General features: G+C 48.3%; 1 protein-coding gene across 2 annotated transcripts; it reads left to right on the top strand.

Annotated features, from left to right (window-relative positions):
* The first annotated feature begins 887 nt into the window (after positions 1-887).
* Positions 888-11884, top strand: LOC141041816 (uncharacterized). Of its 2 annotated transcripts, XM_073509279.1 has the most exons (3): positions 888-1139; positions 10257-10331; positions 11580-11862. In XM_073509279.1, the coding sequence occupies exons 1-3, from the start codon at positions 980-982 to the stop codon at positions 11678-11680; spliced, it is 336 nt and encodes a 111-aa protein (XP_073365380.1). In that variant the 5' UTR covers positions 888-979; the 3' UTR covers positions 11681-11862. The 2 variants fall into 2 exon arrangements, 1 of the variants encoding a protein (XP_073365380.1); XR_012203515.1 differs by lacking the exon at positions 10257-10331 and having other exon boundaries at positions 1051-1139; positions 11580-11884.
* Positions 11885-12591: the final 707 nt, after the last annotated feature.

The following is a 12591-nucleotide window of genomic DNA, read 5'->3' as shown; positions in this document are numbered from 1 at the left end:
AAAAACATGATGGTTTTTTTAATTCTTAACATTTTTCTTGAATTTTTGAACAAATTTCAAATTCTGGAAAACAAAAAAAACAAAAAAAGAGAAGTAAAGGGAAATAAAATTGCAATAGACAAAATGAATAAAGAAACAGAAAAAAAAAGAGACTATAGCGGGCTGGCCCAATGGGGAGCAGAATGTGCGTCGTGCGAAATGCCACAGATCCCGGTCATCCTTTGCCACGTCGACAATCCTTGTTTGCCAAACGATGCCAGGGTTCGATTTAGACTGGGATTGCGTAGTTCAGGATGCAATCGACCGGGATTTCGACTTGAGGGTTTGTTTCGCCCAACCTCTACAAATTTAGGGTTTAAAATAAACTTTTTCCGATCAATTGGCCCCTCTGGCCAATGGGCGTCCAGCGCCGCCTCCTCTTCACGCGCGTTTGAGCTCCGCCGCCAAGCGCGCTCCAGCACGGGAAGACGCGAGGCGACATCCCCGACGATGGTGCACAAGCGAGCTCACGGCAAACAATAAACGAATGGGACGGTCCAAAGCATTGGGCAGAGATTTTGTCATCATGCACATATATAGAATATCACGAAGTCCAAGAATAGACATGAGGAATATAATTAGATCCAGATCCAAGCTGTGCTAGGGACCTAGGGTGGTGATGTCGTTCCGTTCATCCTTAATCACGCCATTCTGCAGTATTTATTCCAGAATAGATGGTCATTAGTAGCTAATGAAAGAAGTGCGACACGAGGAATAATATGTCAGGTTAGGTGGTGATTGCTAGCCCAAGCCCACGTGATCAAGCGTGGTAGCCACGTGCTGTCTAATCGAATCCAGCTAGGACTCCAAATGCCCACCCCTATCTAGCTCTATAAAAACTAGTGCTAGCTCCACGAAAACAACCCACACCAGGCATAAGCATTAAGCAGTGAGTGAGTGCATCAACCTTCGATCAGCCATATCCTTCATCGATCTGGTCATGGCAGCAGCAATGCCCCCGAGGCTCATTGCCGTGGCAGCGCTGGTCACGCTGATGTGCGCCGTCGCTGTGGCCCAGGTACCTGCTGCTGGCGGTGCGCCGGTGTGCCTCGGTGTTGATCGGAATGTCGTGAATGCGTGTTTCAAGACCTTCGGAGAAGGTATGAAAAATACCATTGCCGACAGGATTATTTCGGCCGGTAATGTCATTAAGGTTCCACTAGACTGTTGCGTAACCTTTGGAGGCCACTCGTGCCTCTGCCAGATGAAAAACGCGTGGAAGGCTCAGGGCAAAAGTGCCCAGGATAATGTGCAATGCGTCAGGAAAAAGGCATGTTAGTAAGCGCGTCATGCATGCAAGACCTGTGGTTCGTTGGATATGTGTGTTTCTTGCATGTTGGTTTCAAGCGGTCGATGTTCACCTGCTCCTTGCTTGCTTTCTACTTGCTTCTGTCTGCATTGTGAGTGTGTTCTATTTTCTTATGTATGTGTGTTGATCGGTCAGTTGAGTCTTTTTAGTTTGTACCAATCAGAGCGCACATCCTTAGAGACTAGTTCTCACTTTCTCTTGAGCAATCGGCATCGCAAGATCCGGGATAGATTACACGTGCCCTGTCTTTGTCGACATGGGTCAAGTGGCCAAAGAGAACTTCGATCTCCATGTTGTCTGCACCTTTCGCTCAGTACCAACTTGACGGGAACTAAATGCGGCCCTAGCTCACAACCCAAGCAGTGCTGGCCGCGACGTCAGACTGGCGTGCTTGTGAGTGCGTGCGGCCGGCTCAGGTCGCACCGCGAGCCGTTCGTGCAGCAAACCTCCGTTGCGTGCGTGGGCGGCGACCATGGCCCTCGTGTGCGCCACCTTAGCTTGCGGATGCAATGCTGGCCGGCCAGCCTGCCCTACATGACGTCGGTTGGTGCACAGTCGCAGACCACCCACACCTACGTTGGTTGTCCGTGAGCCAAATTTCGACCGGAGGCTGAACAGTTTTTTTGGAAATGGAGGTATACCCCCGGCCTCTGCATCATAATGATGCATGCAGCCCTTTTATTAAAAATTCAGAAAGTATCACCACAAAGGTCTTACAGCTCACAAACGGAGCAAAGCACAAGGCATAAAAACTGAAAAGTACAATCGGACAAAGACAACCGGTACGGTAATAATGAGGACAATCTCTCTAGACTCCTATCCTGTTATGCAACCGCCATCCGAACCGGTTGAATATAGCCCGAGCCACCATCTCCCATTGGTTGCACCCAGTAACCAAAGGCTCCCTGGAGTCCATAGGAGTGAGTAAGGACCACGTACGGATCCAAGTTGTAGCTCTGAAGATAACCTGCAAAAAAGTTAAGTTTTGTTGTCTGGTGAATATCATATCGTTTCTGCAGTTCCATATAGCCCATAATAACGCACATATTCCAATCCGAATACGAGCTGCCGTGACCTGTTCAACCCCAGCTAACCACGTCCCAAACAAAGACGCAATATCTTCGGGGGGAGTGATATTAAAAGCTATATGAATCGTTCTCCAAAGTAACTTGGCAAGTGGGCATTCAATAAATAAATGTTGTATTGTCTCGTCTTGAGCACAAAAACAACACCGCGAGTTACCTACCCATCGCCTCTTAAGTAGGTTGTCCTTTGTGAGTATTACTTGCTTGTGAACAAACCACATGAAAATTTTAATCCACAAAGGAACCTTAATCTTCCATATATGAAGTGACCTTGAGATGGGGCCAGAATTAATCAAATCCGTATAAAATGATTTCACCGTAAATATCTCATTTTTAGTTAACGTCCAGTGTGTGGAGTCTGGCACGTTGGAGAGTCGAACTTCAATCAATCTCCGAACCAGGTGCATCCAGGCTGTCCATCTCTCACCCACTAAAGTACGTCGGAATTGGATGTTCAAGGGAATATTTTGAAAGACAATACCTACGTAATCTTCCTTACGTTGCAAAATATTGTGAAGGGTAGGATATTGTAAGGCCAGAGGTGTCTCTCCTAGCCACGTGTCCTCCCAAAATCTTGTTGACATCCCGTTGCCAATCACGAATTTGATCCTACGAAAGAACAAATCCTTCGTTCTCATAAGTCCCTTCCAGAATTCGGTCTGATGGTAACCTGGGCTAGCGTTTTCGAGTGCAAATACTTATTGCGCAGGATTTGAGACCACATGCCCTCCGGCTCTGTCTCTAACCTATACAACCATTTGCTCATAAGGCATTTATTCTTAATTTCCAAGTTCTCAATACCGAGGCCCCCTTGGTCTTTAGGTCGGCAAAGGATATCCCATCGTGCGAGACGGTACTTCCTCTTGAACTCCTCAGATTGCCAAAAGAAACGAGATCTAAAGAAATCAAGCCGCTTTCGGACCCCTTTTGGAATTTCGAAGAACGAAAGTAAAAACATTGGCATGCTAGTCAATACGGAGTTAATCAAAACTAGTCGACCTCCATATGACATTAGCTTTCCCTTCCAACAACTGAGTTTTTTTTCAATTCGTTCTTCAATACATTTACATTCCTTATTGGATAGTTTACAGTGGTGAATCGGAATACCCAAGTAACTGAATGGTAAAGCACCTAATTCGCATCCAAACAATTGTCTATAAGTATGTTCCTCTTCTTTGGCCTTCCCAAAGCAGAACACCTCGCTCTTATGAAAATTGATTTTTAATCCAGACAATTGTTCGAATAGACATAAGATAAGTTTCATGTTACGTGCCTTAGCCATGTCATGTTCCATGAAAAGGATAGTGTCATCAGCATATTGTAGAATGGACACCCCTCCATCAATCAGATGAGGAACTAGACCTTCTACATGGCCATGTTGCTTGGCCCTGCCAATAATGACGGCCAGCATATCTGCCACAATATTGAACAGAAGAGGTGACATGGAATCCCCTTGTCTCAACCCCTTATGCGTCTGGAAGTAGTGACCGATGTCATCGTTCACCTTAATTCCGACACTACCTTTCTGGACTTGAGTAGCCACCTGGTGCCTCCAGGTTTCACTAAAACCCTTCATACGCATTACCTGCTGAAGAAAAGGCCATTTTACTTTATCATAAGCCTTCTCGAAATCCACTTTTAAGATAACCCCGTCTAGTTTCTTTGAGTGAATCTCATGGAGTGTTTCATGTAAGACAACCACTCCTTCGAGTATGTGTCGTCCAGACATGAAAGCTTTCTGACTAGGTTGAACCACTGAGTGAGCAATTTGTGTCAATCTATTGGTTCCTACCTTTGTGAAGATTTTAAAACTCACATTCAGCAGGCAAATGGGTCGGAATTGTTCTATTCGGACCGCCTCATTCTTCTTCGGTAATAATGTTATAATACCAAAGTTGAGGTGAAACAACTCCAAATGGACATCGAAAAAATCGTGAAACATAGGCATAAGATCATCTTTAATGATATGCCAACATTTCTTATAGAATTCAGCTGGGAACCCATCTGGTCCCGGTGCTTTATTCGGCTTCATTTGAGTTATGGCCAGATGAACTTATTTTTCAGTAAACGGTGCAGAGAGAACATCGTTCTCCGCTGCCTGTAATTGAGGTATATCATCAATCACCGACTCATCAAGAGACACCGTGGAAGTAATCGGGGGTCCAAAAAGGCTTTTATAATAGTTGGAAATATATGTTTTCAGATTTTCATGCCCCACGATTGTTCCTTCGTCCTGTTCAAGCTGTATGATCTTCTTCTTCCTATGTTTACCATTTGCAACCATATGGAAGAACTGTGTGTTGTTGTCCCCTTGGACAACCTTAAGCGTTTTCGCACGCAACGCCCGCTTGAGTTCCTCCTCTCTCAAGAGAGCACGTAGGCCTTGCTCAGCCTCAGACTTGGTGCGATGCTCATTAACAGAAAGAAGAGTGGTTTCAGCCTTTACATCTAGTGCCTCAATGAGTTGAGTTAGACTTTCTTTTTTCTTCTTATAAATCCCACTCTCATTCCTGGCCCAACCTCTCAGAAATTGTCGGAGGTGTCTAATCTTATTCTGCCATCTCTCGACATGTGTCCTACCCATAACTGGTTTATCCCATTCGCGTGCAATCATCTCCATAAATCCTTCTCGCTCAAACCAACTTTGCTCGAAGGAGAAGATGTGTTTGTTTGCAACATGGGTAGCCTCTCCCGAATCTAAAAAGAGTGGTGTATGGTCCGAGATCGCTCTTTGCATCGCATGAACCGACACCATTGGTTATTTTTGTTCCCACTCCACACTAGCAAGTACCCTATCCAACTTCTCATAAGTCAGAGTAGGTAGCGAGTTGGCCCATGTAAACTGTCTACCGGTGAGCTCAATTTCTCTCAAATTGAGGCTCTCGATAATCATGTTAAACATCATAGACCAACGTCCATCAAAATTGTCATTATTCTTTTCTTCTCTTCTCCGAATGATATTAAAATCTCCCCCGACTAGTAATGGCAGATTTTCATCTCCACAAATCCGCACTAAATCGGCAAGAAAATCGGGTTTAAATTCAGGTTGCGCTGCCCCATATACTGCAACTAGCGACCATCGGAACCCATCCAATTTTGATCTCACCCTGAATTTAACCGAAAAATCTCCCTGCACCACATTAAGCACCTCTAACGTCTCACACCGTACTCCTAGTAAAATCCCTCCGGATCTTCCTCTAGGAGGTAAAATGTGCCAGTCAAAGTCGATACCAGTGGAAAGGGTTTGGAGGAATTGGGATGTGAAATTATCTCGTCCAGTTTCTAAAAGTGCAATGAAATCTAAGTGATGCTCTAAAGTTGTCTCTGCTAAGAATCTTTGTTTAGCCAAGTCTGCTAGACCTCTGCTATTCCAAAAGAGTCCTTTCATAAATCATCATGGAATTTTTTCTTAAGTTTTACTCTAACACTTCTGCGTACTGCCGAAGTAGGATAAATTTTCCGCTTCCAGGGTCTTTTGGGCTTCTCCTCAACACCCTGCGGTACGAAGGAATCATCTATGACATACAGTGCCTCCTCCATCAAGAGAGGCTCCACCGTATCTGTATTCTCAACATCCTCCTCCTCTTCAGCCTCGACACTCGGTAAGAGATTATTACAAATATTTGTAAGATCATTAATTCCTAAATTGTTCATGTCATTTTCATTCAAAGGTTGGATAGAGGCAAGATTATGAATGATCTCAGAAGCCCTCTCCGCTTCCATGTCTAAAAGATCATTAACGGATTTGACGACCTCGGTTTCATTTGACCCCAAAGAAATGCCTAAGTCGTTTGCCTTATCAACAATTTCATTCTCAGAGAAATGTAAAATGGAACAACTCATATCAAAGGACGTACCTGCAGTGATCTCAGCATGACGAAGCATGGCGGCCCTCTTGGCACGCGCTAGCTGCAGGTCGTCCGCATCCGGCTGTCCCTGGATCCCGTTGCTGACACGCCTGCCAGCCGACACCGGATCCGCAATCCCGCCAAAGGCGATGAGCTCCTCCGTGGTCCTCCCGCAAAGGGTGCGGTCAGGACTCCCACGCCCCTCCCTTATCGTCGGTGAAGGAGGGTAGGGCGTGGTGGAGTGGACCTCCGTCGCGAGTGTCACGGGGGAGAAAGACCGTGGAGACGCCTGCTCACTGATCCCGTCCCCCTTGGCACCCGCGGAAACCGTCGTCCCTCGACCGCCCTTCTCGGTGCAACACAGTGGAGGGGTTGCGACACGGGACTCCTTCCCGCATCTCACCCCCGGCACGCCACTGTGTAAGATATGATCCTATGGGGGGGTTATAGCATGGGACTCCTTCCCGCACCTCACCCCCAACTCGACCGGAGACGTCAAAATAGGAAGAGCGCCACAGACCTCCTGTCCAGGCGCCCCTCCCGTGGCCAACCTATCAGGATCGGCCCGCGCCCCGGGTGTAGACTCCGCAATCGTCACATCGCCGACTAGATTCGGCACTGGTGGCAGCTCAAGCTCTGCCAGGTCATCTGCCTCAACCCTGGTGCTCCATAACCGGCTAGGAGCCGACCCCGGTGCAAAAGAACCAAAGCGAAGCGTGTTCATCGGAGTAGTGGAGAGCCTTTTTAATGTAAGTGACTTTTGGTCCTATAATATATTCAAAGTATGATTATGATTCTATTCTGTGAGTTGTGCAGCTACTGTTCCAGGGACTAGTATGCAATAATTCTGGACTTCCTGAAAGGGAAGGCCTTATGGTGTATGTCGTCACAACTATTAATTAGTTTTTTTGGGGGATATTAATTAGTTATGGTTAGAGATAAATGGAAACGATCGACATACCTATTAATCTCTACTCTTATAAAAACCTGAGTTGGCGATGATGGTGTGCATGCCATCCACCAATAGCCGTCGGATCTAGATCTGACGCATAGAAAACAAACTGCTGCAGTTTTGCAAAAAGATGTCCGCACTTATTTTCATATTTACAAACAAAACAATCAGCCTTATCTCTTCCCCAACACATCCAGAAGGCCATGGAACAATCTAGTGTGATGGCCGCTGCCGGCACCGTCCATCCCCAATCTTGGTGTTCCGTGCAATGCACGTGCATCTTACTAGTTAATATTATGTTTTTTTAGCAATGAATTCATTAATATTATGTATAACTGCTGTATAGTATATGTGTATGTCTTCAGATACTTAGTACTACATTTGTCTCAAAATAAACCTATTATTCATAACTTTAGTCAAACTAGTTGTTTGACCAAACTTATGGAAAAAATATGAAAATTAATGAAATTAAATTAGTATTATTGAATCTAATGGTTTTAATTTGATATTCCAAATATTAGAACTTTTTTGCATAAGCCTGGTGAAAACTAAATTGACCAAAGCAATGAATAGATTTATTTTGAGACCGAGAGAATATTAGCTAGTATATACGTCTACAGGCAGGCATACAGACGGATTGATAATATAGTTAATGAAATGTCAGGAACGGTATGGTATGGGATACATCCGGTATGATCCTGATAAAATAGGAGGAAGTCGGTCGGAATCAGCAAACCATCCAGATCGGTCGATAGTACGTGACCATACCACACGTATTCAAACAAGAATAAAATTCTTTCACATATACTGTGCACGCACAAGGTTTACGGACTCCGGCTGCGGTTCCGCCGGCAACAGCACTGTGACGCCCGGATAATTAGGCTACAGTAAAACTCTGCTAATGATGCCACATCACCTCTGATACTGTTGCAAATCTCGCGTTAGTTCAAAACCGATTCGGAATTCAACTTCAAATTAAAGGCAAACAATTAAAGTTTTCAAAAGTCAAAATAAAATGTTGTTAATGTGACAAATAAATCATGGATGATATTGGTGGAGAAACAACATCTTTTTAAAATATTTAAATACCCTAAAGTGATGACAACAGCAGCAAAAACAATTAGTTATACCCCTATTATATTTTATAAAATACTAAACTACTTTAGCTAGGTTCCAAAGTTATTGTGGCAGTGGTATAATTAATGTTACTATTTTAGGTACTAAATGAATATTTTACAAAACTAAAACAATTTGAGAAATAAAATTAAATCAGAAAAGAAAAATAAGAAAAAGGATAAGACTAAACAAAAATTAAAACAAAAAGAGAGCCTCCTGGGCCACTTGGCCCATCTAGCCAAAAGGGGCCAGCCCACCCCCTCGTCCCCTTCCTCTGCTACAGGGAGGCAGGGGGGATCGTGGCGCTCATCCCCCCCGGCCATGGCCACCCGAGCCCTGCGTGGAAGCCATCCACGACCTCCCCCTCAGTACAAAAGGCCCCCTCTCCCTCCTGCCAACCCTAGCCCACTACACCCCATTTTCCCCACGAACCCGTCTCCCCTCGCTCCTCCTCCCGAACGTGATCTGGATCGGGGCGCCTTGCCCCTGTGCCCACCGCCGGCGCCCCGTCGCCCCTGTCCCCCGTCTCCGACCACCGCCGCCTGAGGCCCCGACGTCGGCGCCGCTCCCCCCCCCCCCCCCCCCCCCCGTCGCCCGCCTCGCAGGACGCCGTGCTCGCCGCCCCGACGCCAACCGCCGTCGCCCGGAACCGTCGTCCTCGTCCCCACCGCGCCGGACGGCCTCAGCCTCCCCCGAGCCAGCTGCCACTCCCTACGGCTCCCCAGTGAGCTCCGCTACCCCCCCTCTCCCTGGGCTCCGGTTCCTCTCCTGCTAGCTTCCCTACTAGTACCGACCGCCGCCGTCCGCCATAGCTGCCGGGCTCGCGCACCCCGAGCTCCTCCGCCCGCACCGATGGTCCCCGCGTGCTCCTGGCACTCCCAGGGCCCCGTAGAGCCCCACATCTGGCCTTCCCGTGCCTCCCATCGCCGTGCCCGTGCAACCCCGAACTCCGGCCGCCGCTAAGCTCACCGCCGATGCCGTTTCCGGCCATCTCCGGACGAACCACTACCACCATCCGGCGCGGATCGTCTTGGCCGTTCGAACGCGACCAAGCGCGCGTGAAACGGACCCCTGTGGCCGAATTCTGGCCACGGCCGAGGCTCGCCGCCGTGTACGGGCTCGCCGGAGTGCCCTCCCGCCGGCGTCCGACGTGGCGCCTGGGGCCCACCCCCAGGGTCACTGACCAGCGGGCCCCTGGGCCCCACCTTTGACCCGTTGACTTCGGTCGATGCTGACTGGGCCAATCCCAGCAGCTGACATACGGGGCCCACCAATAAAACCTTTAAAAAAATAAAAATAAAAATACTAATTAATCAGTTAGTTAAATTAGTTAGTTAAACTAATCCCTAATCAGACACTGACTAGTAGGGCCCACAATCTAATTAAGTTTTTTTTAGTTTAAATTAACCCAGTTAATTAGCTACAGAGGCTGACATGTGGGCCCCACATGTCAGGGTGACATGGTCAGCGCACAGTTGACTGCTGATGTCACACATACGACATGCTGACGTCACCATTACTGTTTTGGATAATTAGAATTTAAATTAATAAATAAATAAATTCCAGAAATTCAAATAATCTTTAGAAAATCATATCTTTTAATCAGTAACTCGGATGGGAAAACTTTGTACATGAAAGTTGCTCAGAACGACGAGACGAATCTGGATACGCAGTCCGTTCGTCCACCACACCTCCCTAACCTATCGAACTCGCAACTTTCCCCCTCCGGTCCGTCTGTCCGAAAACGCGAAACATCGGGAATACTTTCCCGGACGTTTCCCCCCTTCGCCGGTACCACCTACTGTCGCGTTAGGACACACCTCGCACTGTTCATTGTCATGTCACGCATCGTCATGTTTATGTTTGCATTGTATTTACTGTTTCTTCCCCCCTCTTCTCTCCGGTAGACTACGAGACCGACACTGCTGCTGCCCAGTTCGACTACGGAGTTGACGACCCCTCCTACTTGCCAGAGCAACCAGGCAAGCCCCCCCCCCTTGATCACCAGATATCGTCTATTCTTCTCTATACTGCTTGCATTAGAGTAGTGTAGCATGTTACTGCTTTTCGATATCCTATCCTGATGCATAGCCTATCCTTGCTACTACTGTTGATACCTTTACCTGCAATCCTACATGCTTAGTGTAGGATGCTAGATTTCCATCAGTGGCCCTACATTCTTGTCCGTCTGCTGTGCTATACTATCGGGCCGTGATCACCTGGGCGGTGATCACGGGTATATACTTATATACTAAATACATGACACATGTGATGACTAAAGTCGGGTCGGCTCGTAGGAGTACCCGCAAGTGGATCTTTGTGGCGGAGCGACAGGGCAGGTTGAGACCGCCTAGGTGAGAGGTGGGCCTGGCCCTGGTCGGTGTTCGCGGATACATAACACGCTTAACGAGTTCTTGGTATTTGATCTGAGTCTGGCCATTTGGTCTATACGCACTAACCATCTACGCGGGAGTAGTTATGGGTATCCCGGCGTCGTAGTATCAGCCGAAGCCTTCTTGACGTCAGCGACTGAGTGGCGCGCGCCGGATTGGACTGGAACGCCACTAGGCTAGGTCTGCTTCCGGCCGCGTACGCAACGTGCAGGTGTGCATAGGGCGATGGGCCCAGACCCCTGCGCGCATAGGGTTTAGACCGGCGTGCTGACCTCTCTGTTGTGCCTAGGTGGGGCTGCGACGTGTTGATCTTACGAGGCCGGGCATGACCCAGAAAAGTGTGTCCGGCCAAATGGGATCGAGCGTGTTGGGTTATGTGGTGCACCCCTGCAGGGAAGTTTATCTATTCGAATAGCCGTGTCCCTCGGTAAAAGGACGACCCGAAGTTGTACCTTGACCTTATGACAACTAGAACCGGATACTGAATAAAATACACCCTTCCAAGTGCCAGATACAACCCGGTGATCGCTCTCTAACAGGGCGACGAGGAGGGGATCGCCGGGTAGGATTATGCTATGCGATGCTACTTGGAGGACTTCAATCTACTCTCTCCTACATGCTGCAAGATGGAGAGGTCCAGAAGCGTAGTCTTCGACAGGACTAGCTATCCCCCTCTTATTCTGGCATTCTGCAGTTCAGTCCACTGATATGCCCCTTTACACATATACCCATGCATATGTAGTATAGCTCCTTGCTTGCGAGTACTTTGGATGAGTACTCACGGTTGCTTCTCTCCCTCTTTTCCCCCTTTCCTTTCTATCTGGTTGTCGCAACCAGATGTTGGAGTCCAGGAGCCAGACGCCACCGTCGACGACGACACCTACGACACTGGAGGTGCCTACTACTACGTGCAGCCCGCTGACGACGATCAGGAATAGTTAGGAGGATCCCAGGCAGGAGGCCTGCGCCTCGTTCGATCTGTATCCCAGTTTGTGCTAGCCTTCTTAAGGCAAACTTGTTTAACTTATGTCTGTACTCAGATATTGTTGCTTCCGCTGACTCATCTGTGATCGAGCACTTGTATTCGAGCCCTCGAGGCCCCTGGCTTGTATTATGATGCTTGTATGACTTATTTATATTTTAGAGTTGTGTTGTGATATCTTCCCGTGAGTCCCTGATCTTGATCGTACACATTTGCGTGCATGATTAGTGTACGGTCAAATCGGGGGCGTCACAAGCACCCAGCGGCGCCTTGGAGGGGCAGGTGGGGGCGGTGCTGGGTGCCGCCTGGAAGGGGCCAGCAGGGAGCGCATCGGACGAGCGCGGGCGCTGCACAACTACTGCTGCCCACCCGGCCAGTCGCCGACGCCCCGGAAGAGGAGCTGCGCTCCAATCCAGCACGACCGGCAGAGGGCAATGCGGAGCGCTAGCACTTCCTCGTCGGGCACTGACGAGCCATAGGAATCCCCGACGGCCTTGAGCCACTCTGGTAGCTCGGATTCACTGTCGAACATGGCGGGCGGGGGAAGATGAAGTGGATTTGAGGGAGAAGTAGAGAGGTCGAGTGAGTACGGACTTAGTTTGACTAGGGTTTGCTCGTCGGTCATCATATATTTGTGGGGTCTGGAGTGAGGTCATTGCGGGCCATAGCGGGCCAGACCGACGTGGTGGGCTTGCCCGGGCGCCCCATATCCGCCTCATATTTGGGCTGGATACGAGGATACCGGTCAGCCCGGGCGTTTAAGACCCATTTAAGACGGCCCTTTGGGTTAATTTTGCATGACCGGTCAGTGACTGGACGAGTCACTCACGCGTTTAAGACCGGTTTAATGCGCCTGCTGTAGATGCT

The sequence above is a fragment of the Aegilops tauschii genome, chromosome 2 (assembly GCF_002575655.3).
Source record: "Aegilops tauschii subsp. strangulata cultivar AL8/78 chromosome 2, Aet v6.0, whole genome shotgun sequence".
NCBI lineage: Eukaryota > Viridiplantae > Streptophyta > Magnoliopsida > Poales > Poaceae > Aegilops > Aegilops tauschii.
Note: the sequence above shows the minus strand (reverse complement) of the source record. Positions and strands in the feature narration are given on the sequence as shown.

Coding starts and splice junctions, on each gene's coding strand:
- LOC141041816 (XM_073509279.1), top strand. CDS start 980: ATGGCAGCAGCAATGCCCCCGAGGCTCATTGCCGTGGCAGCGCTGGTC. Junction 1,140..10,256: donor TTTCAAGACCTTCGGAGAAG/GTATGAAAAATA, acceptor TCTCTCCGGTAG/ACTACGAGACCGACACTGCT. Junction 10,332..11,579: donor CTACTTGCCAGAGCAACCAG/GCAAGCCCCCCC, acceptor TGTCGCAACCAG/ATGTTGGAGTCCAGGAGCCA.